The 25,921-nt window shown below is 40.2% G+C and overlaps 2 protein-coding genes across 11 annotated transcripts in view; one reads left to right on the top strand and one right to left on the bottom strand.

Annotated features, from left to right (window-relative positions):
- The window catches only part of hmgn3 (high mobility group nucleosomal binding domain 3), a 37,904-nt gene extending 14,964 nt beyond the window's left edge, over positions 1-22,940 (top strand). Inside the window, exons 2-8 of one of the 9 annotated variants that reach the window (XM_085246805.1) lie at positions 13,471-13,640; positions 15,353-15,400; positions 15,648-15,677; positions 17,579-17,629; positions 18,303-18,401; positions 18,600-18,699; positions 22,078-22,940. In XM_085246805.1, coding sequence (XP_085102931.1) covers positions 13,626-13,640; positions 15,353-15,400; positions 15,648-15,677; positions 17,579-17,629; positions 18,303-18,401; positions 18,600-18,699; positions 22,078-22,085 — 351 coding nt within the window. In that variant the 5' untranslated portion in view covers positions 13,471-13,625 and the 3' untranslated portion in view covers positions 22,086-22,940. The other 8 variants (XM_085246806.1, XM_085246811.1, XM_085246804.1 and 5 more) reach the window with 8 other exon arrangements.
- enpp5 (ectonucleotide pyrophosphatase/phosphodiesterase 5) lies at positions 622-8,185 on the bottom strand. 2 transcript variants are annotated; one of them, XM_085246800.1, is made up of 4 exons: positions 7,929-8,185; positions 4,986-5,888; positions 4,261-4,437; positions 622-2,723 (listed from the first exon to the last, which is right to left on the bottom strand). In XM_085246800.1, exons 2-4 carry the CDS (start codon positions 5,863-5,865, stop codon positions 2,305-2,307), a joined length of 1,476 nt encoding a protein of 491 aa, XP_085102926.1. In that variant the 5' UTR covers positions 5,866-5,888; positions 7,929-8,185; the 3' UTR covers positions 622-2,304. The 2 variants fall into 2 exon arrangements, with proteins under 2 accessions (XP_085102926.1, XP_085102927.1); XM_085246801.1 differs by lacking the exon at positions 7,929-8,185 and adding an exon at positions 7,691-7,828.
- Positions 22,941-25,921: the final 2,981 nt, after the last annotated feature.

Raw genomic sequence — 25,921 nt, 5'->3', positions numbered from 1 at the left:
AGAAATGGAAAAGGTAGGCATGATTGCATGCACAGTTATACTCCAGTCTGAAAAAGGGGAATCTTATGGTTCAACTAAGTGACTGATTTTTTTTTTTTTCCAATCCATTCGCTTCCTCTTATCCTTTTCAGGGTTGCAGGGGGCGCTGGAGCCGATCCCAGCTGTCATAGGGTGAGAGGCGGGGTACACCCTGGACAGGTCGCCAGTCTGTCGCAGGGACAGACAACCATTCACGCTCACATTCACACCTATGGGCAATTTGGATTAATCAATTAACCTGTCCCCACAAGCTGCATGTCTTTGGACGGTGGGAGGAAGCCAGAATACCCGGAAGGAACCCACGCAAACACGGGGAGAACATGCAAACTCCACACAGAAAGACCCTGGCCTGATGGTGGAATTGAACTCTTGCTGTGCGGCAACAGTGCTAACCACCGTGCTGCTCTTATTTATTTTTTTGTTCCTTAAATGCATCACACTTTACAATATTTAGCTGCATTTCTGAAGAATGACAGATTACTACAAAATTTTAATTTTTGTGGACTAAGAGAAAAAATGTAAAGATCTGGGCCTCGAACACAAGGGTTAAAAATAATAATAATAATAATAATCAACAAACAGTTATTTTCACATTAGTCCCTTTATTTCCAGAAGACTCATTATTTGCTTCAATATGGCAAAGATAGTTAATTTGTAAATGATATTAAATATCCACGATTTTAATCCAAGGTAGTAACAAACTGAGATCAGCTTCATCTAATATTCTTTCTTTTCTTAAAAACTTCAAATAAATCGTTTTTGGAATATAGCATGGATACATTTCACTTCTCTGTCAACAAGTTAGGGGAAAATTATCAGACAACACTTTTCCGTCATAAAACAACACAATTCTCAGAAAATTAACAATTTCATATAAATGCTCTCAATTTATGAATTTAAATTTTGTAAAAAGTATATATCACAGTGATGTCTGTCATTTTCGGGCACGGGTAAAGTCAGTGCGTCGAAAAGCAAAAAGGAGAAAATTGAAATTGAACCAATTCTTTCTTAAAAGACGCTGGAAAAAAATGATAGTATTTAATCTGCAGATTATAATTCTAGTCTTCTACCTCTCTCTCCGATTATGCTACTTAAAAAGCTTTTAAGCAAGAGGCACCTATCTTTTTTCGTCATTTCAAACAGCAACTACAAACTAGAAGTGCAAATTATACATGACCTAGAAGCTTCCAGCTACTGCCCCTTCATTCAGTTTCATTTCAATCCTGTAGTGCAAATTATGGGAACAGCTCTCGCAAGTCATGCTCGAAATAGTCTTCTCAACCAAACAGAACCCTTAAAACTCCTAACACAAATACTGACCAATAGCAATTGCACTTCACATTTCACCAACAAATGACCATGGTAATGACAGCAGACATATGAATGGAAGGGCACTACACAATCATCTTACACTGGAAGAAAAAAAAAGCCCTCCTGACACACACAAAAAAAGGACAGACGCACAAACAACTGCACACGTTCGAGAGATGTTCTCGGTTAAGTTCAAAGGCAAATGGTAACTGACTACTGAAGTGATTAGCTCATGGAATGACCTACACGTATGAGCAGTAGCTTGGCACGAAGAGTGAGACTTTAGTGGTTCCAGTTAACATTCAGAAGTAACACTGACCACAGTCAAGTGCTTAAAACGAACAGTTTGGAATACTTTAGATTAATCACAGCATTTGTAGTTCAAAGTAACATCTTATTCAGTGCTCAGAGCACAGCTTCCCAACAAGCTAATGAGTGTTACATTATAAATTCCAACAAGGTAAGATTGTCTGAAGGTACGCACCATTACAAGATTTTTACACCCCACCTTGGAAAAGAACAGCTTTAGTGGGATTTGAGCATACTGATACCTCGATATCATCCGTGTCACAGGCTTGGCCACCAAAAGCTCACCCTTTTACAATCACAGGCTCAAACTTCACGTATACTTTTGTATCTTTACTCATAAAGTGACAATGAAAATGTTAGACGCTATTAGGTAGAATTCACAATCAAAGCAAAGCCACTAAGAAACCAATTATTCTGAATAAACCCAAACCAGAAGCACGCCCGGGACGTTTCCCTTACACCAGACGTACCCCTACGCACGAGTGGGAGGGTACATTTCCTTTATCTTCAGTGAATAACAAGAGCAGCACAACGGCATTTAGTGATGTAAGGGAGGCATTCAGGGGATGCTTCTGGATGTGGGAGTACCTTGGGAGGAGGAATACCTCCTCTTCTTTTACGTCTGCCTCTCTTTCCACTCTCAAGCTACAGGTGCAAATCCTCTTGCAGTAAAGGCTGCGACATCTCCCAGCTCCTGTGTTTTCTCGAGGGCCGCTGTTTGAGTGTCACTAGTATGACGTAGACCACTAGGAAGCCCAGCACCAAAACCACACCGAGGAACGAGCCCACGATGGGGGCGCAGGAGTACCCGGTGCCCGGAGGGGGAACGGGAGGGTGAGGCGGGACCGGCGTGGTCACAGTGGGCTCTATGGACAGGAGGTCCTGAACATTCGAGAGGGAGCCGTTGTTCGGCATAGGGCGGATGGACAGGATGTGGCACATGAGAGGGTAAAGGTCAACGGAGCGCATGGAGGATTTGACGTAATTCTCACGAAAGGCCGGCCCACGAGCCACGAACACAGGCTGCATGCTACGTAAGCTGTTGTTATAGCCATGGTTTCCCACTGGAGATGAAAAAAAGACAAAAACATTTGCATAAGAAGGTGGAAATCTTTGATGTAAATTATTATTCTGTTGCTAATAGACCTTTTATACATCTATATCTGGTTTTCACATCCCATAAATCACAGACCGCTCGTTTTGTTTCCAGATTTATGGGACCTGGCGCCGCAGCTCTACCTGATGATTTACTGCCAAAACGACTTGCCTCAGCAGACGGGATAAGGCTAAATCAATCACAGCGCAGCCCAAACAAAAACTGAAAATGAAATCACAAAACACAAAGACCTTACATGAAAGCTTAGACAGGCTAACAGCCGCTCCTCAAATTTATCAGTGCTATTACATCCAGAAGATCTGACGTGATTCTCTCAGCGCGCTGTGAGTAAAAATCAATACACTCTATCAGCGCTGCTGCGACGGCAGCTTCAGAGGGTTTAACGGCCATTCGAGCAGGTCCAGGGTCTGCCATAAATCTTACCTTAAAGATACCCCGCGGAGATTTCCGATCCCCAACGTTGCCTGGTCGACATTTCTTTCCTCTATATTTTTGTTTTGTAAACATGCACAACTACACACACGTGCGCGCGCATGCAAGAACATCAGCAATTCTACCAGTGCTGTAATCCCATTCCACTGATCGATGTCGCAAGGAATGAGCACAGAAGTGCAGCAATCAGCCGGCGGAATGCTGCTAGCAACTAAATATGGATGTATAAAATGTCTCCCGCTGCAGTATCTAATAAAGGCAAATGCCAAATAAATAGAGACAGACATATAATGGAATACCAAGAAACGCAGAGCACATTTTCTTTCAATTGATGTAAACAAAGAAGAATGACTGGGTTTGTGGAGCTGCAGTGTTATTTGTATTGCATTACTCCGCAGCGCTCTGTGATGCACTGAGAAACAGAAGGGGCCACTGCTGCACGGGAAGAGACATGTTTTAGTCATGAATGCATATCGCTCCCTCTCAAAAACTTTGTTATAGCAGGAAAGCATCATAATACACACATGTGTATCTAAGCAGTCTCACATCGCTTTGTCCCTGAAGACTGAAAGTCTGCTAGTTTTCTTTCCAGCCGCAGGCTCCACCTGGTCATTTCACTCATTAACAAGCCTTCAAGCAGCGAGGAGGAATTAAGCAGTGACATTAGCTGGTGAAAAGACACTCTGCCTCCATGACACATGGGTCTGAACGCTCTAATCTGAGGAGGTGATGCTCAGTAGGTTTTGTATTAGGAAAAAATGATTGCACTTAGAGTTAATGCAATAAAAGCCTCCAAACCCATCCATACACACACACACACACACACACTTTTTAACTCAAACACACTCTTGCTGGTCCTAAGGGAAAGCATATCCAGCTTTCTTTGTTAATTACAGCTGCTCTAAACCAAGCGCTGGTTCAGTGACTGAAATAAACCTTCTGTGAAGCTATTATTAGAGCAGAAAAAAGGCTGCTGCTAAAACAAACTGACAAAACCTGTTTAATGTGCACAGTAACGACTCAGCAGAGCTTTGTGATGTGCGAAAACGTACGCATGAAGGGTCCGGTCCTGTTCTGCATGATGGTCCAGCCTTCTTTGGCCTCTATGACGATGGGCATGATCCTTGTGTTGTGCTGATAATGGTAGTGCTGGGGAATCTCCTCCTTCTTGTACACCACCATGTTCGGGTTTGCATCCACCAGCAGATTATACACCTCGTCGAGTTTCCCTGAAGGACACATAACGAGCGGTAGCAGAAAATCTTTATAGAGGCTGCAAATTCTGATTTATGAACGGCGGCTCATGAAGAACAAAAGTTCAATACTTTAGAGATTAACTGAAAAGCAGCAACTGTATATAAAAGATGGACATAGCCTACAGTTACAGACAGGATGAATATAAGATGACTATAGTTTCTAGGTCAGAAAAATTGAGCAAGTGCAGAAATGCCTTAAGCCTCCATTCTATATGAAGGCCACCAGATGGCGATCACTTCCAGTCCTGTAGAAGTCTATGGGGGAAAATGGCTCAGTCACTGGTTTTGGATCAAATTTAATAAAAATTAAGTTTGTGATGTAAACCTTGGTCATCATGGAGGATTGTCTGTGGTATGAACTGTTAACTAAACTGATAATGTTTAGGTCAGTCCTGCACATCCACTTTCCCTTTTTTGGCCAGATAAAGTTCATTTACAGCTGCAGCTTCATATTTAATATACAAGCATGATGGTGGTGAAGAGGAAAGTGAATGAATTTCCAAAAACATTACGGTTTATACCTTCGTTGGGCAGGATTCCCACCACTGGACTCTTATCCACCCAGGTGTACAGGTCTCTGCTCACGTACTCATCCAGTTCTATGATCTTCTCAGGAGAAAGCTGAGCCATCCCATGGTCACTGGTCACTATGAGGTTCACTCTGTCATACAACCCTGCCTCCTTTAGCTTGTTTATAAGGAAGCCGAGCTTCTCATCAATCCACGCGATGACTACGTCCATTAAGGAACTCTGAGGTCCAAGGTTGTGCCCGCTCTCGTCAGGCTCCTCCCAGTACAGAACTCCAAAGTCCACCGCCTCAGCTTCTGGTGCAGAGAACCACTCAATAATCCGTTCCACTCTGGTTTCAAAGGAGACTGAGGCGTTGTAGGGGAGGTACTGAGTAGGGTACATGTTGTGGATTTTGACATCAGACCCGGGCCACATCGCTGCCCCGCTCCGTCCTCCAGCTTTCTGGATGGTCACCCAGATGGGCACAGCCTCCTCCCACCACCGTGAATCATAAACACTGTCCGTCTCCATGGAGAAGGACCGGTTCAGAACAGGGTCGTACATCTCATTAGCCACAATGCCATGCGTCTCGGCATAAAGCCCCGTCACTAAGCTGTAATGATTAGTGAAGGTTTTGGTGATGTAAGCATTCTCCACAAACTCCACTTTCACCCCTGTGTCCATGATGCTGCGGAAGTTAGGCGTTGGAACACGGTCAATGTAGTCCCAACGGAAGCCGTCAAAGGACACGAGCAGCAGCTTGGGCCGCTCCGTTACAAGGTAGTCCCTACTTCCACGGTGGCTTGGGCGATCGAGGGATGCCAGAGGCAGAAGCAGGGCCCAGAGGCAGAGCAGAGGACTGTGGCCTCTTCGCAACAAGTAGCAGAGCATAGTGTGCAGTCTGACGAAACAGCCTACGAAAAAACAACACATTAATGACTACAGCCAGCATTTAACCCCTCTAAGTCTATAACCTGTTATTAATCTATGATTATCTATGGTTTTTACTGAAATCATAGATAAATTATTTAATCCATACAAAGTTAGAAAATCGTATGATAATGCAGACCCAACTTCCAACATTATCTGATCAGCTGCACTTACTGTTTTATTCATCTAGTGCACTTCCTCATCAATATAAAAGTACCGTCTGCTAATCTAGTTTTGGAGGAACTACGTGTGGTTTCAACTAAAGCCTGACAGATTAGATTGGATACTAACCAATCACAGACATATCCATATTCCATTATAGGTTTTCTGATACAAGCCTACACAGACATTTGTTTTTTTACAAGAAGCTGTGAGCTAGTTTGTGAAAATGTTCAAAAACATTGAGGGCATCATTTTACCTTCCTTAATGACTGTATGCATTTTATTTTTTCCTCTCAACTTGTCTATTGGAGACAGTACAGGTGACCATTAAAAACAGTTTAAATGCCCAGTGTTCGCACACAGAGGTGCTGCAGCGTCGCTTTTTGTTAACAATTAAGATTTTGCGTTGCTGCAGCTGAAAGAAGGCAAAGATGTAATTTCATATGCAAATGAAACATTAACAAGGGAAAGTTCAAATTGTTCCAGTAATGAAGGGTCACTGCTGTGATGTGAAAATTGTTTGCCTATGCATATTTCTTCTCTAAACAGCATCAAAAACATTAGCTACTGGAGGCTAGACCACCTGATTTATTAACTAATTTCAGCTTTCTAAGCAATAAGCCGCTATTTGCCAACCACGTAGCTGATCTGCTTTATTAGTTTCCTGTTCTGGTTGAATTGAGTCTCATTGTTTGTTTACAGTACAGCAGAGCTCCAGAGAGCTCGTCAGAAGAGTGTTGACTGTCAACAGCCAGTGGCAGCAAGTATTTAATTAGAATATTGTTGTAACGTGACGTAAATCAGCTTTTTATTGGATGATAAATTCAGCTTCACTGTTCCATTTACTTTTTGGTGACAACACAAAGACTGAGAGGTGGATGGGGAAGGTGAGAAGGAGAAAGCGTTGGATGAAGACAGCAGAGAGCAAAATAAAACAGGTTAGAGTGGACATGAAGGCAAGTCAAGAAAAGTTACAAAGCTGAGGTAACTTCTGCTTTGTCCACAATTTCACATTCTAAATAGAACATATTAATTGATATAAATATCAGCATTTAACAGGATTCATGTCAATGAACATGGGTTGAACGGTGACATTAATATTAACTGCAACGCACTCTATGCATGACATTATGATAATTACCCTAACCCTTAAGGGGCTGAGCCCCGTAAAGTTTACGAATGCAAAGGCAACATTTACTGATTACCCAGATTTATATATTAAAATATTAGTAGAGTAAAGTTAGGAAATCAATCACGCAAAAGAAACACACATTTGCACATGTGAGGGCTGTTCTACATAATAACAGATCTCTGGGTTTTGAACTTTTGGCCGAATCAAACAAACAGCTGAAAATGCCTCCTTGGAACTTGCATCACTAATTAATAATAATAAAACTAATGGCTTAATTAAACAAATTATAAAAAATATATGTATACATTACACTAAGCTGGTTATGAAAACAATGCAGAAATTAATTGAGAAAATTGATTTAAATAACAACGTAAATGATAAAATAATAATAAAAACGACATTTAGATATTTCAGTTCATGACAGCAAAGATGTCATTGGAAATGTGGCGAGCTGAGGATATCACAACGGCGACACATCAGAGAGACACTCACATCCAGACGAATTAAAGTGAACCTCCCGACAGTCCGCTACATTATAACAGATCCCGTGTTTTAGCCTTTGTGCTGCATTGCTAACAGCTAAAAAAAAACGCGCAGTTCTGATTGCAACAATAACCACGCACAGCAACGAGTGCAATTTACACGAGTGCAGCGGATGGAGCGACAACGAGGCAGACTACATGCACAAACTGAGAAACACGCCAAACCCCGCTGCTGTCAACGGGCTTACCTTGTTATCAGATCCTGCACTGGCTCGATCCCTGCGCTGCACGACGAGATAAACAGCCCGACTAGCTGAGTTATGCCAGGAGGAAGTCCCGCCTATCAGCCTGCTGTGTGTTTTTGCCCCTCTGCTGCTTTTATGTGTTTAGAGGCTATAAACCAAAAGCGGATCATATGCAGACAAAAGGCAGTCTGACCGGTGTTTCCTGCAGACGCATGATTCGCCTCAAATTTCCCAGTGTGCACACAAACTGTGTGTCCCAATGACGTAATGCCGGACCGGTAAGAGTGATGGGTGGGAGGGTGATCCAGCTTTATAAATAGACATCTGGGTGTCAGAGGGGTTAAGTTTGTCTCGTTTTAAGAGCAAAAAAGAGAACGTTTAAATGTGTCACATAAATAATAAAACGCTGCGTTGGAAATAGTTATATTAAAATGTATTGCTGCTTTAAACCCCTCAGCAGTTTCCTTGAATAATATACTAATGCTGAAACGTGAAATAGGGCAGAGATGTTAAACATAAGGCCAGGGAGCCAGACCTGGCTGAACAAAGGATCCAATTCGACCCACTGGAGGGCTTTGCAAAATGTGAAACATGAACAGAGATGAAGCATCTGTGAGCAGTAGTGAGTTTTACTTTCATCTGAGAGTCTGAGATCTGAATCTTCATCGATCTTAGAGCCTCTCTACCTGACAGGCACCCTGGCATGCCATACTGCCATATAACACCTTTTTATTTTATTTTGTTTTATTTTTTATTTACTGCAAATTTTGTATGAATTAATGAAAGTGCTTCATGTTCAGCTTTCATTGCGTTTTCTGTTTTCTTTATGGCTTCATGTGTTACAGTTTAAGCGTAAGGAGTCTGTGTTGCTGTCCTTGGACTTACACTAGAGTCCGTGACACATATCAGATATGAGATCTTAGGTTCCTGATCATCATTTTAAAAAGCAGATAGCTTATTAATTGTGAATTTTTTCAGAATGTGCTTATTAAATTTCCTTGCAGAAGAAGAAAGTGGGAAAAAGAAATATGAAGAGTTTTATTTGCTATTATTACAGAGATTATTAGAAAAAGGTTTCAGTGGATGGAATTGGGCTTGTATGCGGTGCACATATTAAAATGACTTTCAATCCTCTGTAATTCAGTATTCATCTATAATAATCATGCAAAAGATTGTCCACAAGGTGTCAGTCACGTCCTGCCTACATGCGGGTGTATTTGGGCCTGGGTCTGGCTTTCTTCACATTCTCTACAACGAAATATGGCATCTCAATAATGTCACTGCGTGGTGAGAGCGAGACTATTTCTGACTTGCTGACGAGCACTTCCGTGTCTGCAGAGGCAGCCTCGGCTCTTTTACTGATGTGTACTGCTTCAGCGAGTCATTCGATTTCCCTTCTCATTTGGAGTAGTACAATGAATATGGAAACCCAAATTTTAATCAGACACAGACACGGTGTGTTTAATCTGTCAGAGGAGTGTGGGGGATAACGTTAACCCATATTGTATTAATTTGATAAACTGTGCTTTATTTGTATAAAAGGAACACACTGACCTTCTTAACTGACCAAGCATAATTTGATATTTAGCCCTGAGCACAGCCCAAAGAAACTGGAATTTAAGAAAAAGTGGAAGACTTCCTTTTTTTTCTTTTATCATCATGTGGGATGATTAAAAGCTTCATGGGTACATAAAGTTCAGCTTTTGTTGTCTAATGTTCCCAGGGGTGGTATAGTGGGGAAGTTGTTTACACGGCTGCTCACAGCAAGACAGCTCTTGGAAAAGCCGAGGCCTTTCTGTGGGGAGTTTGCATGTTTTCCCTGTGCAGGCGTGGATTCTCCTTCTTTTCTAGTTCTCATTCAAAGTGGGCTGAAGCAGGAGGAAACGAAGGGGACAAATTGCAGGAAAAGAAAGGACAATGGTTCCATATGAGGTTAAATATTTGTGCTGATTTATACTTTAACTTGTCATCCAGCTGTAGATCTTAGATATTTTATCAGCGAGCGCAGACAAAGATGTTACGGTCACAATGACAAACAGTCTTAATATCTAGACCCCTGGAGCCATCACAGGGCTAATGGAGAAACATACAATCTTTTCTGCCCACATTCACACCTATGGCCAGTTTGGACTATGTGAGGAAGCTACAGTACCTGGAGGGAGCCCACGCAGGCACAGGAAGAACACGCAAACTTCACACAGAAAGGCCCCAGCAGGGAACTAAGCCTTTCAAGCCATTCAAGCCTTCTTGCTATGAGAAAACAATGTTAACCACTGTTCCACCCCCATCAAACAAACTAAAGATCAGGCTGAACATGTCCTCTATTATGACTTAATATAGCTTAAAAGGAATGAGCTTGGTTCTGCTTGATTTAAATTTATCAGAGCAATACTAATATCACTTGTGTTTAATGTCTATACCAACTTTTGAGTGTTCATTATGTCACCCAGAGGCGCTGTACTTATGGCAAATGACCCTGTGCTGCCATAAACCATGACCTCGGTTAAACATTTTGCAATAAGTTTATGTTCCCAGTTTCAAGCTTAAAGTCTTATGAAATAAAACAATCATGTTGGTTTTGTACATTATCTCTCCATCATTACAAGAAGGGCTGACAAACTGGGGCTGTTAGGCTTTTATTGCATGTCGCTAACTTATAAACGTGAGCTGTCCTCAGTTTGTCAGTTAGATCAACGCCTCACTCACAATGTCTGTTTTCAAAAAAGGTGGGATGGCGATATCAAAATGCTCAGCTTCAGATTTACAAAGCAAGACTTTCAGACCAACGGGTGACGCCATGTTTTCAATTTCCATCTTTTAGATACAGACTATGAATAAACATTATATTTGTTAAACATGTGAGCATTATTTTATCAGACTATAGGCACTTAGCCTGATTCATTAATAAGTTGTTCATCTCTTTGAACAGCCTTATAGAGATGTTAGCATGCTCTAAAGGCCTAATCTTTCCTTTTAATACAGCCTATCTATCCATTTTGTTCCATTTACCCAATTCAGGGGCACAGGGGTCTGGAGCCTATCACAGCTGTCATAGTGTCAAAGGGAGGATACAACATGGACAGGTCTCTAGGCTGTCTTTGCGAGGAAGCTGGAGTACCTGGAGAAAACATCCATGATATGCATGATTTAGTGTATATAGGGCATTTTCAAAAGTTCGGTGTGGAACATAGATTCATTTTGACCAGCAGAGGTGAAAGAATTCACCAGGAAGTAAGGCGATAAGAAATCAGTGATTCAATGAATAAAAAAGAGAAACAAAGTAACCATGTTTGCCCCACTGACTGGATATTTAAGCAGAAGTGTAACTCATTAAACACGGTAAACTTTAAAACCTAAACTATTTTGTATTGGCTGAAGTCAACCAAACACAAAATTTGCAAAATCTCACTGGCCTGCTGTGAACACAACTCTCTCTCTTTACGTTAACTTACACAAATATGGTTCCATTCTATTAATTTAACCTTTTAGGCAATGTATTTGCTTTGCATCTTTTGTGTTCACATCAGTGGCAGATTATTGGAAACAGTTCAAATGGTGCCCGTACAAGCTTGTGCAGCATACTGATGATTCAGACAGTTTTCACACTTGTGTCATCTTTCACCCCGTGGCCTTGTGGGTTCAGGTTTTTCCTTGATTTTTTTTAAAACTCTCTGTCTGTATATATAAGCTTGTAGATGCGCCCCATTGTGATTTTCTTTTCTTCCATTGAGCTGACTGTGTCAATCTATGTGGGAACACTGCAGCTCCCATCAAGCTGGTTCTGGGTTAGTTGGCTTCTACAGCGGTTGTGCGTTCATACCTGTGTGGAAATCAGGGGTTTTGTTTGTTGGCTTGTTTAGGGCAGGAAAGCTCTGCCTATTGTAAAACTGGTTTCTCTGTGCGTTTCTCTGTCTGTTGTTATGTTGAACAAGAATGTGCCTTTTGTTGATTTCTGTGCAGTTTTTTTTATGGCTATTGTGTGTCAAAACAGTGCAATATGTGCATTTGTATATCGTAGAATATGCTGAAAACAGTTGCTTTGTAAGTTCTGGATGTTTATTGTTAGTTCAAGTTAAGTTCAAAATTGACTATACCTACTCATGGGAGCACTAAACAGTTAAACACCTGTTTTAAAGCTTTAATAGAAAATTAAACTCCTTGTAGCGGTGTAATTTAGAACATCACGAGATTTAGCTCAGATTTGGAGTAGAAACAGAAAGTTAGCGAAAAGAAATGAATTGACACCTTCTATCCTGAGTATTTGGTTGACTTCTTTGACTGGATGGCTGAACGAAATGTTTTTTCTTCTTTATTTGAGCTGCTTGAAGGTAGCACCTTGGCCTCTTAGAAAATGTGAATGGCATTTTTTTCCAGTACTTGCTGATGTACTAAGAGGATGTGATGCATGCAATCAAAAAGACGTTCATTCCAGGCGATAGGTGTTTGTCATTCTGGTTTATTTTGTCCATAAGAAGAAAGCAGGCAAAAGAACAAAGTGTCATGGCTCCTAGAATAAATAAATATATTATAAGCCACCGCTAGTAAAAAAGTCTAATGACAATTAATAAATAATTTCTACAGAATTTTTAAAATGTTTTTCTCTCTGTTCAAATCATCTGCATATAGTTGCACAAAATGTGTAGTTTTTATAAAGGCCATTCATCCATCAAGCAAAGGAGATTCTTCCTGTTAAAAAGGGGTTTTTCCTTCCCACTGTCACCAAGGTGCTTGGTCGTCTTATTATGGGGATTTATCTGTATTATTGTAGAGTCTTTATCTTACAATATAAAGCATTTTAAGGAAACTGTCATTGTGATTTGGTGCTATAGAAATGTATAAATATATAAATGAAATTGAAATTCTGAACACAGTTGTATTCTTGATGGTGCCTCCACTGTCAGTAACACTGTTATACCTAAGCACAGATATCTACCTTGGGTTCATTTTGTCCTTCGGGTCATGATGAGTGCGCAATTTGGCTTATCAGGAGGGCAGTTTTGGGTCATCTGAGTTCACTTGGGGCAACCAAGGCTGACCAGATGGAAAGCTGGGATTACAAGTGAATCCTTGCCTGACTACAGGGGTCCTAAAACTTCCCAAGAGGTAATTAAATTCAAAGGTATGTTATGTTAAAAATTGTACTGTGCACATGAATGACAGATTTGGTTTCGTGATCTACAACTTGATTTAATTCTGACTTTATTTCTAGGATGCAAATACAAATGCAAAAAAAGCACTTGTGCACAATATTCGTAACCCTGTCTGACACGCTGAAATCTAACACAGTACACCCCCCCCCCCCCCCCCCCCCCATTGCATCGTTTTACAGACCATCACGTTCCTGAAGGGAATGTGACAACCTTTTTGCAGAAACGTTGTGTATGATTTCTCTAGTTCTCTGTAGCAGGGAAACCCCTACAAGACACAGTACCTTCCAGCTTTTCTGGATCTCGCCTGTGGCTGACATTGTGCCATTGTGCCCATTTTTTCTGGTCCTTTGTATTTTATTTACAACATTCTCTCTATCCCATCCTACATTACCCAGATTCACCGGGAGGGATCTGCGCACAAAGAGCGCGTAGCCAATCGTTGGGAGACTCTGGTAAATTTCGGCCAATGCCCGCGACCCTCTTATTTACATAGAGACGAGACGATCCAATCGGGAGTCAGCACAGGAGTGGATTTTGACTTCTCTGCCCAATGGCTGCGGACGGTGTAAGTTTTGGGGGAGTGCATATAATCAACATATTATCGAAGGTGCTTAGATATTGATCCCGTATTTCGAGGTAGTTCAAATTCACCTATCTTGGCCCTTTGGCTTTGACCTTTATTTTGCTCGGTGGAGAATTATTGACGCATAAAATGCCGAAGAGAAAGGTGAGTGTCGTCCCTGCGTGCAGCACACTTCACTGTAGTTTTTTCGAGCTCATGCAATCGAGGAAAAATGGGAATAATATTTTGTGGCGACGTCGAGGCAGGTGAGGTGATGCCAAAGTTTGAGGAAACGTCTTTTCGACTGCAGCCTTTCACGCGTAGGCGTTAAACACCCACTTATTAATAACGGATATTTTATATGCGACATTTTGGGGCTTTTTTCATTATAAATCCTCGTGTTCATCCCAATGGCCGTTCTTGTGGTCGTTTCCCCCCCCCCTGCCACTTCCCTGTCCACAGTGCGCACCGGTGAATGTTAGAGCCGCTGGATGGATGGACGCGTAAATCCTGTTGGAGACGTGCGCTGTGATCATTCTTCTGGGCGCATTTCACTCATATAGATTCTCTCATCTACTCATGTAGATTCCTAATAATGCGTGATATATGTAATATTTAATAAACAAATAAAATAAAAGCCCTCCACCTCCCTGTCTAATTTTGGTTCTCCGGGTGGTGATGAATATGGCAGGCGCCACGCAGAATGAACGAGCCCTTAGCCCCATGAAGAGAAAGGAATAAAGGGGGGGAAGGATCAGGGACAATCGCCGCTGTGTGAAAAGAGGCCGTGGCTCTTATCTGAACAGGACTGCACGACAAGCTCCTGTGCATTGTATCAGCGCATACATGGAAATTGGCTTTTCTGTCACCTAAAAAAACGGCTATTGTCCTCGCAGATTCGCCTTTGAGGACAGAGAATGGGGGGCCTCTAGGGGCGGAGGTCGGCCACATGCAAATGATGCAAATAATGTGAATGTCAACCTGCGAGCTAAACCAATATTTTTTTTTCGGGTTTTTTTTTCATGGTGGGAGTGGGCGCACTTCTCTCGTGCGCCGTCCCTGCCTACCTGGAGCCGGGAAATACGGTGTCCATTAGGAGCAACAAATGACGCCCGTGTTGTTAGTTAATAAGCGCCCTCCCCCGAGTGAATCGATGTCATGGTCCATTATTCTTTTTTTTTCTTTTTTTTTGCACGTAAGCAAGATGCCTCCATTAAAAAAATGGAATTAACCAGAGAGATTGTGGCATCATCATATATCATCATCACATAATGTGATTTGCATCTGTGGAGAATTTTGGTCACGTGTGATGGAAATTGTGCTTTGATTATGTGAAACATTAAACAGTGGGTTTTTTTTTTTTTTAAAGACCATTGATTTCTGGGGGAAATTATTTTAATCCTTTTCTTAAGAAGGATTAAATTTAATTGTGATTACATTCTTTTTGTGATTCGGCCAGAATGAGAAAAACCTTCCTCCATCATAAAATCCTCAAATATTATGATGTAAATAATATCTGAGGATTATTTTTTTGTAAGTAATCAAAAACATGCTAATTGTTTCAGCTATTGTTACAGATGTGTTATACCATGAGTAGTAAGTGATATTTCCATTAAGACATCCTGGAATCTGTTTTGGTTCAGAGAGATAATTCACTTGTGCATGAGAAAAATTAAATTTGAACTTTTTTTATATGTTCATTTTATTTCCTGTAGTCCCCAGAGGCTCCTGAGGGCAAGGAGGCCCCCAAAGTCACAAAACAGGTAGACGCTTTGTGAGTGTGTGTGCTGTGTGTGTGTGCGTGGCAGTGTTTCCGCGTGCTGTGTGGAGTGTGTATGAGTGAAAGAATACTCACATGAGGAGTTAATGATTAGGACACGTGTAACAGTCACCAAGTAGATCGTCTCGAGAGCAGTTGGCAAAGGTACAACTGATATCTCTTTCTCTCTCTCTCTGTCACTGTCTCTCCCTCGCTATCTCTCTCTTGTTGATCATTTGTTGCTCCGGTAGCCCACCAGAAGGTCAGAGAGATTGTCAGCGGTAAGTTTCACTCTCCCCTCTCTCTGTCTTCACCTCTGTCACTGTCCACTCTTTCCTCTCAGTGTCAACCCCTCATCCCGCCGGGCTAAAACATGTCACATTACCAAGGCTCTGAGTAAAGTCCTCTCGACCTTTATGGATTTCATCAAGGCAATCGCCAATTAAAAGAGCTCCATAAATGTGCTCCCAGAGGACTGGCTCCTGGCTTGGTATGCATGTCTACTCTCTGTTGTCTTTGCCCATTCTCAGTGTTGTATGTTGCACAACATGTTGATGTTCAGGGCTGCATGACTGCCACCAGTGGTGTTATAAATTCTGTAATCATGTGGATGAAAATAAGTATTTTCCTTGATGACGTTATGCCTAATTTGTATTAAGCTATTGATTGTGAATGGCATTTTAAAACAATGTTATCTGAAATATAGTGTTATTTTTATGTGGTCTAGCAGCCCTGCTGTGCAGTCATTGTGTTTGTGTGTGCGTACTTTGCATGTTAAATCCACCGGTGCTGGGTCTTTTTACCCCGTCTATTTGCATGTGCTATTGAAATCATGGGTATCAAACTGGCGAAGAACAGCCTGAATTCTCTTTAATTCTTTCATTTGAACAAAATCTCTTTTTGGCATATGTAGTCAGTCTCCTCTAATTACATGTGCAACACAATTTGTAGATAGCAGTTGATCGTTAAAGGCCACAATTTAATTCTTTCTGATTCAAGCAACCTGTCAACATCTAGACATACTTTTTGGCTTTGAAAAGTTTCTCAGCACCAAGAAAAAAGAGAAAAAAACCTGAGTTATTAATGCATTCTCTGCCTCTTTCACACTTTACGCAGTCATTTAATAGCTTTTGAGGGGCTGGTTCTTCTCTGTAAGTTTGACACCCTTGATTTAAACATTAGTTTGACATTTTGAGCCTATGTAATTCTTGCTAAGGGTTTCATGGGAAATCTTTATCACTTTCATCTCTCATTTCTGTATGCTAGATATGCTAGCAGTTAGCTTGGCTTAGCTTAGCATAAAGACTGGTAGCCAGTCTTTATGCTACCTAGGCTTGTCCAAAGGTACAAATTAACTACTTGCACCAAAAAAATGTATGGTGTAAGTTCTTTTTTTTTTTTTTTTTTTTTAAAGGGCATGCGATACCATGTCTGTGTAGCCACAAGGTTGGTTTGTCTACACTACAAGCTGTGCGTGCCTCATTCAAGCTAACGCCAAGTAGACTGAGGTTTAGCTACAGTTAAAGTGCCTCTTATCCTTTTATTTTCAACTCTAAGTCACCCTAGCAAGCAATTTCTTAGCTGTAGGTTTACTTTTTAAATTGTATCTTTAGGCAATTTGTTACTAGCAGGATTGACCCTCTTCAGCACAGTTTGTCTTAATTCAAGCCTTTTTATTTTAGATCACATGTGCTGTGTCAGACATTTCTTGAGCAAAACAGAGATATTGTGAGAATAAATCACATGATTTCATTTCATCACAGCAGCGTTACTGTAGCTTGTGGCTTCAGGGTAACATGGTCCACACGCAGCAGCCTAAAAAAATGGCCAGAATCTTTGCTCCCATCTGATAAAATCATTGCACAGTGGTCTTAGGTCAGCCCACATCTGATATTTAAAACCCATGGGAATATGATGAAAGCCCATGGGTTATGAAATATGGTGCAAGTACTTAATCATTATCAATATTTGGGCTACAGGAAGATCAAGTGCAGACATTTCAGTCAGCAGGCTTTGGGTTAATCTCAGTGAATAACTCTGTACAGCAAAGTAGCTGAAACTGCTTTCAAAGAGTAAAGAGAAAAGATAACTCTAGATAATATCGATAAGAGCAACATGTCTTCATAAACTCTGAACCATGAATTAGTTCTGACAGGATTTATTTATTTATTGTAATTTTCAGAGACCTGCTCCACCCAAGCCTGAGGCCAAGCCCAAGAAAACTGTCGTCAAGGTGAAACAGATTACACACACACAAACACACACTAAATTATTTGTAATAATTTGCAAAAATCTGAGGAAATTGGCTGCCTTTTAGTATTAGTTTATATGACTGTCCAAAGCTGCTGGATTGGAAAAACAAAACACAAACTGAAAGCAGGCTTAACTGTGATGAGTATGTATGCAATAACTCAGGCTATTTTTACTTGAAAACAAAGAAATGGGGGGTAGCTCAAGACTTGTGTACATTACTGTACTGTTACTGAGTTTTTACAGAATCACATCACTCTAGCTTTAGCCTTATTTATATTAACTCCCAGTATATTCTGGAAGATTATATTGGTTACTTCACGGCCTTGCTCTGAGCTGACATCTTAGTACTTGCCTTGAGATCCTTGGGCAGATCCTTTGTGTCCTCCAGGGGCCTGGCTGTAGCCGGAAGGGGATAGAGCATTAACACCCCAAAGCTCTGGAAAGGTCATTTTCTGAACCACTTATTTCCTTTAAGATACAATATAAAATAGAGAAGTCCTTTCCTGGTTTTAGTCAAGTTTGATTTTTTTAACTGTAACCACTGTGTATTGACTCTTTGCTGCCCTTGTGAAGCTTTTGCAATGCTGATTTAGAAAATGTTACTATAATTATCATTATATGCACATTATGTTAATCTCACTTGTTCTGTGCAGAAGGTGGTAGATGATAAGGGGGCAAAGGCAAAGAAAGGTGGCGCTAAGGGGAAGAAGGAAGACGGTCCTGCCCAGAATGGAGACACCAAGGCCAATGAGGTATGAGGAGGGGAAAATAAAAACATGATGTAATTTTTAAATAAAATGTAGGAAAATTATATTCAGTTCTAAAAATAATAATCTTTATTTCCTTATCCTGTCAATTTGTGTACAAACGAACATTAATTACAACAAATACGCCACACGTCTGTTTTTGCTCACATGGATATACCCTCACACATAAACACACACACACAGATCTATGTGTCTCGTCCGTCTGTCAGTGTGTCTTCCATCAGAAGCACGGCTCCCTCCATGATGTCAGTGAGAGGACAGAGTGAGACAGTCAGAGTTAAGGGTATGGTTGAGTGTCTCTAACTGGTCTTTGGTATGTGTGCTTGGACACTAACGTGCTGCTAATAGTCACGTCTGCGTTAACAGGGAAAACATTTACTCGCTGTGCTTTGCAGTGCTGTGTTTATTAGAGTGTTTGGGAAACACAATGAAGAAGTAAGGATGTCCCACTTGCTCTCTGTGTGCAGTGAAGTGGGTCTGACACAACTTTTTCCATTAGCAGGAAGGTTAGCTGCTGCTCACAGAGCTGCAATGTGAAATGTGCTCTGGTTCATGAACAGCTGACTCCACTATTGACCAGAGGGGTGTAGTGGGAGGTGAGATTAACGGGTTACCGAGCTATGTTTAGCTTTTAGGCAGAGTTTTCTGTGTCACTAGTGACTTTCTTTTTACTCGGCAACATTACCGTGTTTGCTTTTTCTAAACTCATAAGCTTTACATTCAGATTTTCGGTACACTTCTAAGTACAAATATCTGCTTGACGAATATATTTTGTATGCAACCTGTTGAGCAATATCTTACTAACACCACCATGAAGCTCAGCTTCAGCAGCCCAAACTGGGCGTCACGGTGTCACTGGAGTTTGCATGCATTCAGCTGGTGATGCATAAAATGTATGAATGTTTTTATGCTTGGCTCTAACCTGCTGCTAATTCTTCTTTGTGCTGCAACTAGAACCCAGGTGAGAAAACCGATCAACTGCATTTCCAAAATGATTATAACTAATTAAAACTAATGTAGACGTTAAAAAACATTTTAGTTGACCAAAAAAATTCAAAAATTAAAACTAATGAAAACTAAATTTTGTAAAGTTGGAAAACTAACAAAAAAATATAGAGAAAATATTCTTAAATGTAGTATTTGTTTCTTTAGCAAAAATATTATTACAACTCACCTGACGAGGCTTTGATGAACATGTTTACTGGATGTCCACAAGACTGTGAGTCAAAACATAAAATAATAATAATAGAAATTTAAGACACTCCAACTTAATTAACAAAAATTAAACTAAAACAAAGCATTAAAAACTCAACTGAAACAAAAAAAAAAAAAGAATGCACTCTGGAAACTTCAGCTAAATTACAAATCATAATGAAATAAAAATAAAAAGTAATATACAAAATACAAAACTATAACAAATCAGTACATTTGCAGGTTGTTTATTGACAGTTTTAGATGAATACAGTAAATTTGATTTTGATATAAAGTGATTTTCATATCTTCTTCATTAGGTTATGGCACAGACTGAACAGACTGTACCCTGACCTTTGTTTAAAAGTATTCATTTAAAAACATCAGAGCTGTGATGCGCAGTTGTTACGTTTCTAACCAACAACAGCACAGCGAGAGTGCCAGGTGTGATTATGTTTCTGCTCTGTGCGCTTGTGATGATCACAGATTCCCAAAATTATCCTTTTTCTCAGCACCGCTGTCGTCTTGTTTGGTACAGTGTTGCATTGCACTGTTTTATAATTGGTGCTCAGTCAACTGACTTGTCTGATGTGCCTGGGTTAACAACAAAAGTTCTTAACCACTATTGTGGTACCTGTTGCCTCTGAGGGTGTTAGGTTTGGTCAAACCAACTAACACAAAGAAAACCTGGCTGTGCTGAACTTAGCTCTCAGAGGAGATCGCAACAAAATTATTGCTAAGTCAGGAGAGAATGTAAAAAGTAAGTAAGATAAAATAATTGTGCCGCTGCAAAATTTTAGCTTGAAAAAAACGAGTGATGAGTTGAGCTAACAGCTTGAAGCTCCTCATTGGCAAATGAGGTCATATGTTACCTTGAAACTCATGAACACCGACCTGCCTGACTTTGTAAATTTCTTATTGAAGGTTGACTTCGGTCGAATCGCAGTACTGATAGTTCTGCTTTTATTTACTGGAGGTTTGAGAGGTCCATAAATAGAAATCAGCCACTGCTGGCAGTAAGTGAGTAAATGTGGTGTTTTGTTGGGGAAATGAATTGAGGTTTAAGGTGATGTTCTGCCTGGATAGAGCAGTTTGTGAGTTTGTGTACTCATATGCACCTTTGTTGGGAGATGTCATGAAAAGTTCAAAGCTGCAAAGTGGATGTGTTTAAACCCCTTTAAAGTCTGAATGCCCATAGAAATATCTTGTTGGTGTGTTCAGGTGAATCTTGACAACTTTGGATGGAGCTAGGCAATAGAGAAAATATTTTACATTTTTATTATGTAATTTATTTTTAGTTATTGTTAAAGTAAAGCGTTACGCAATTATTTTATACTTAAAATGTCCGGTGAGGAAACTACTTAGGCACCTTGTTTAAATACTTCAAACTAGGAAGTGTGCCATCAGTGCCAACTTCTCATTGGATACAAAGGATGGAAAATGTAGAAACGCAGCTGTCTGCAAGCATCAATAAAATGTAGTTCAGTATTGTTTTTTCTCTATCGTCAGAAGTATCATAATTATAGATTTTCTTGAAATTTTGAGGAAATATCACCCACCCCTTATCTGTAGTTATTTATTTACTCATTTACACTCTGCTCAACTCTGCCGTTTGTTGTGTTTGTGGGGTTCCAAACATTTGTTGCCAACTTGGCAGTTGCAGAGTGCTAATAGCTGGGCAAACCGTGTTCCTGCCGTCTGTTCTTTACTTTTTAAATTTTCATTTATTGGTTGTCATAAATGTCTATGCTGATAGACTGGTAAAGACCTAAAAAAGACATGCGCTAGACTGAATGTAAAGAATCAAACAAGACTTCTAGGTAAGAGTTTAAAAATATGACATTTATATAGCTTTTATTTTACAGACTTAGCGCAGTCTCACACCCAAGATGTGACCTGATGTTTATCCTTTGTTACACTCAATGTTTACAGACAGTATGACAAAATGCAAGAAGACTAAAATAGAAACTAGTTATTGGCATCCCCAGCAGAAAACGAGGAAACAATACGACAAAAGTGAAATAAATCAGGTGCTAATTTAGCTCAGTGGTTGGGGTGGCTGCCAGGCCAAAGCGGCATCGAAATAGGTTTGCTTTTGACCCGAGCCGCTTTGGTGCATGTCCTACCTGCTTCAGTGAAAACTATCTAATAAAGATGTGAAAAAACACATTAGCTCAACTTTTAAAATATTTATAAGCCTAGAATTTCTACACAGACAAGCATCCCTATAACTCCCTGTAGTTGTTAGCAAAACCATCCAGATAACTCATTTGGAAAGCCTTTTACTCTACAGACAATAAACCAAAACATTAAGTGATCTTTATGCAAAATAAGTTTGGATCTACACTGTTTGAAGGGTTGGTTACCACAACTTACTGGTTGGGTTTTCCCCTCCGTGTACCTCATTGGCCCTCTTACGTCTCCTGGGGTAAATAATGGCTACACCTGCATGTGTGTTTTTCACCTCCAGGTAACTGAAGCAGCAGAAGAGGCGACCGAGGAGAAGGCGTAAAGGCACGGGCGCGTCCATCGACTCGCCCCCTCTGACTCCATGGCAGCAAAGCATCTTTTTTTACTGACGATTTTGTACCATGCTGAATTTTTTTTAGACTTGTGATAGTAGAGATGGACAACCAGCAGCCCCACCTCCCGTATCTTCACACTCCTTCCCCCACCTCCTGTTTTTGCTCCATTCTCCTCCTCCCCCCAGCATTCTGTATTGCTATACTGTATGCCTCTTAGAAGCAGAAAGGCAGAATGAAGTGGTTTTATCAGACAGCTGCAGATGTTCTTTGTTTTGCCCAAGAGGAGCTGTAAACAAGACTTTTTTTAAATCTATAAACCGGCTCTACCTTCATTCGTAGTTATGCTTCTCTATAATACATCACTTACTGGCACTTTGCCTGCAATCGGATGATGGTCACACCATGATGTAACCCCCTTACGGCTAAGGTGAGCATATCAACAGTTTGGTTGCAGAGCCACAAGAAACCAGTTCCACAGTCACCATGGAGAACATCTGCAGCTTTTTAAAAATCTTACTTTTTAGTCACCACCACTGTGTTTCACATAGCTCCTTTTGTATGTGTATACTGGAGTGAATGTGTTTGTGAGTCTCTGTGCTTGACTTTGTTTCCTCCCCCTTTCCTTTCCTTTCCTTTCTTTCTTTCTTTTTCTCTCTCCCCTGAACACCTTGTCCTGCAGCAGAGTGACATAGCAATAATGAGTGGTGCTTCTGTTCTAGACGGCTCTATTGGCTTTGGACCCTCTGGGCTTCTCTGAGTTTCATCCTGTTGGGAGAATATTTTGAAATAAAAGAAAAAGTTGATGTCTCGTGGGACTCTTTTTTTAGTGTCTCTTCACTCGTTGGTAAATAAAAACGTTGTGAAATAGGTTCTGCATTTGGACAGCAATGCCATGTTTTGTTCTTCCCCAGACACTAGTAGGCTGTATTTTAACTGTATGCCTGCACACAGGCTGCTTTCCCTCTCTGTGTTCAGGTTTTACAAGTACTTTTTAACCAACACAAAGCTGCCACTCTGTGTCTGTGTACACTTTTGTGTGCATGTGTGTGAGGTCGCCAGGGGCACGTGGCTGTGTTAAATACAACTGCTGCGTCAGGAAGTGAAAGGTCAGCATTTGCCAGAGTGGTGGGACCAGTGAAAGTGTTGGGTCTCTCCATTGCAGGACAACCTGTCACTCACACTTGTGGGCCTATAGCCTGTTCCTCCCTCTAGCATGTAGAGGTGAAATGATGGCTGTGCAGGTACTGCCACATACTGAGACAAAACTGTACTGAGATGAGCCTCGGTCAACAACATGATGCCTTTTTATCACCATTCAGCTGTTGGATGCTGTAAAACACAAATATTGCTATAATGTGTTTAAGTGGGAAACACCTTTTAACCCAGTGTTACCCCTATAGGTACTTTAGTGTGCTGCAGTGGGACCTCCAGGTTTTTCAAAAGGTTCATTTAACCCTGGAGAACCCATGGGGTCAGATCCGACCCCATTGGTTTACTAGGGAAACCATGGGGTCATATTTGACCCCACGGGTTTTCCAGGGTTAAAAATATACATAAAATTACTTAAGACACAGAAAGGAGTTTGATCAGCGCACTTGCCCACAAAGAATCAATGGGTGCAATGTATCAGAAAGTTCCAACTCTGTGCAAATATGTCCTTCTAGTGTCCTTTTTTGGTCACATTTAATTTACAAGTTCATTTAATACATTGTTAAACAACAATGTATCTATTTTCTTAACCACTTAACCAGTTTAGGGTTGCGCTGCCAACTCCCAAAAAATGATTTTTCACCTTCAGTAAACATGAAACAATCATTTTGAATAAAATGAAACTGAAATATATACAATAAAAGGTTTGATTTATTCAAATGCTTACCTAACCATACCACTTTATTTATAAAGTGCTTTAAAAAACAGCAGGGCTGACCAAAGTGCTCTAAAATAATCGCAAACATAAAAGACAAACACAGGACAGAGAACCCGAAACACTAAAGAGCTGTAGAAGCTGAATGTATACCAATCAAGTAAATCTCTTTTGAGCAGATTTGATTAATTTATCATTTTACATTATATAAAATTATGTGGATAATTTACATGTGATTAAATTAGTTAAAGCATTTTGACCAGAATTTTATTTTCAATGTATCCCAGCTGTCATGGGGCCAAAAGCAGGGCACATCAGCCCAGGAGCTCCTAGATGCAAGGTTATGGTGCAAACCACTCAACCACCCTTAGTGATCTAGTTTTATATTTTGTTATTACTTTTAAATTTTTTATTTACCTTTTTTTTTTACTCATGTTTCAGGTGGTTTTATTCGTTTCATTGTCAGCTGTAGCATCTTTATTTACTCAAATATGCAGGGAATTTGAAAGTGAGACAATTTCAGAAATTCAGAAAAAGTGTAGCAATGCAAACACAACCCTCTGTGAACGTAGCAGAGTCACAGTATTGTAAACATGACAAGTCTCAACAAAAGTAGTGAAAGATTTGACCACTATAATATTTATTTTCACGTTTTTTTAAAATTATTTTAAATTATTTTCATTGGGGTTAACTAAAATGTTTTATCACACCTACTTTTACTTAACCTTGATCATGACACTTAAAAAAGAGCCATTGTATTAACCCACAGAGCAGACCATTGAATCCAGACTAAAGATATGAGAAAGGTTACGTGGCTGCAAAAGTACTTAGCTGAAACTTCTATTTTCTAACTAGTGAAGACATCAGAGTCCTGATTGTCTGATGATTGTCTCTAGCAGGGAAAGAGTGTTGAAGCCAAGTAATTTTCCACACCTCACAGGATTTTTAAGCTATCTGGCAAAGTTTAGTAAAGGGTGTGGATTTGCAAGGGTGTGGATAAACAAGTATCTCTGTGTGGACTGTTGTCAAGATAACCTCAAACCATTTCAGATCTCTTTTTTAATGTGATTAGTATTTATCAGTGAGCTATTTATAGTAAAAGAAAACCTGTAACTGATTGCATCTTTTCATAACCTTTGACTCCTCTTAGGCCCGTAAAGTGACACATGGTGAGGTTGCCTCCTTGTGGTGGTGTCAGCCCACACAATAAACTTAGTCATAAGAGTTCAGGTCAACCGGTAAAATACAAGTTAATGATTAGGCTGAAAAACCCATAACTGATCATCTAAATATTTTAAGTATTATTTTAACTTTTTTTCTGTGCTTTAAAAAATATATACAGAATTTGTTGGTCAAATTACACCCAATCAGTGAAGTCCACAGATGGACAGTTTAATCTGGCCTGATACGATGCGCACATTTGGAAGAGAAGATCGAAAACGCTGTCAGGGGAGGGTCAGAATACTAAAGTGGATTTTTGAAAAGCTCAAATATTGCTTGTTCCTCTCAGAGTAATCGTCCACCCACCTATCTGCCAGAACGCTTTTGACATGGAATAATGGTAGGTGGTGTAGCCACTGGTGATGAGAACACTCTCTGTTGAGTTCCTGTCCATCTGGCAGCCTATAAATGTTGTATTATTTGTGTTTAACGTTGACAAAATGAACCCATAATTGCCTAACGATGCAACATAAATGACAAAGTTGTGGAAAGTGTCGATACAGACCTAATTTGTGTGCGTTACACTTGATTTTATTTGAGTTACACCTTGTTAGTTTTACAAATAGAATGGCATTACTCTGTTTAAAATAGACAAAAAAATTAAGTTGACTCTTAGAAGCACGAAGCCTTATAGCATCTTCCCAGATGCACTGTTGATGTGTTAGATTTGAAATAGTTTATAAAGAAGAAATTAAAATGTAGAG

This window comes from Mchenga conophoros, linkage group LG15, assembly GCF_057382185.1.
Source record: "Mchenga conophoros isolate Kocher_MC1m ecotype Shallow Benthic linkage group LG15, M_conophoros_male_GT1.1, whole genome shotgun sequence".
NCBI classification, from domain to species: Eukaryota; Metazoa; Chordata; class Actinopteri; order Cichliformes; family Cichlidae; genus Mchenga; species Mchenga conophoros.
Note: the sequence above shows the minus strand (reverse complement) of the source record. Positions and strands in the feature narration are given on the sequence as shown.

Excerpts from the sequence above, each read along its gene's own strand:
- enpp5 (XM_085246800.1), bottom strand. The coding sequence starts at position 5,865 with ATGCTCTGCTACTTGTTGCGAAGAGGCCACAGTCCTCTGCTCTGCCTC. Across the intron at positions 4,438-4,985 it reads GGGAATCCTGCCCAACGAAG|GGAAACTCGACGAGGTGTAT; the intron begins GTATAAACCGTA and ends TGTGTCCTTCAG. Across the intron at positions 2,724-4,260 it reads CAGGACCGGACCCTTCATGC|TGGGAAACCATGGCTATAAC; the intron begins GTACGTTTTCGC and ends TTTCATCTCCAG.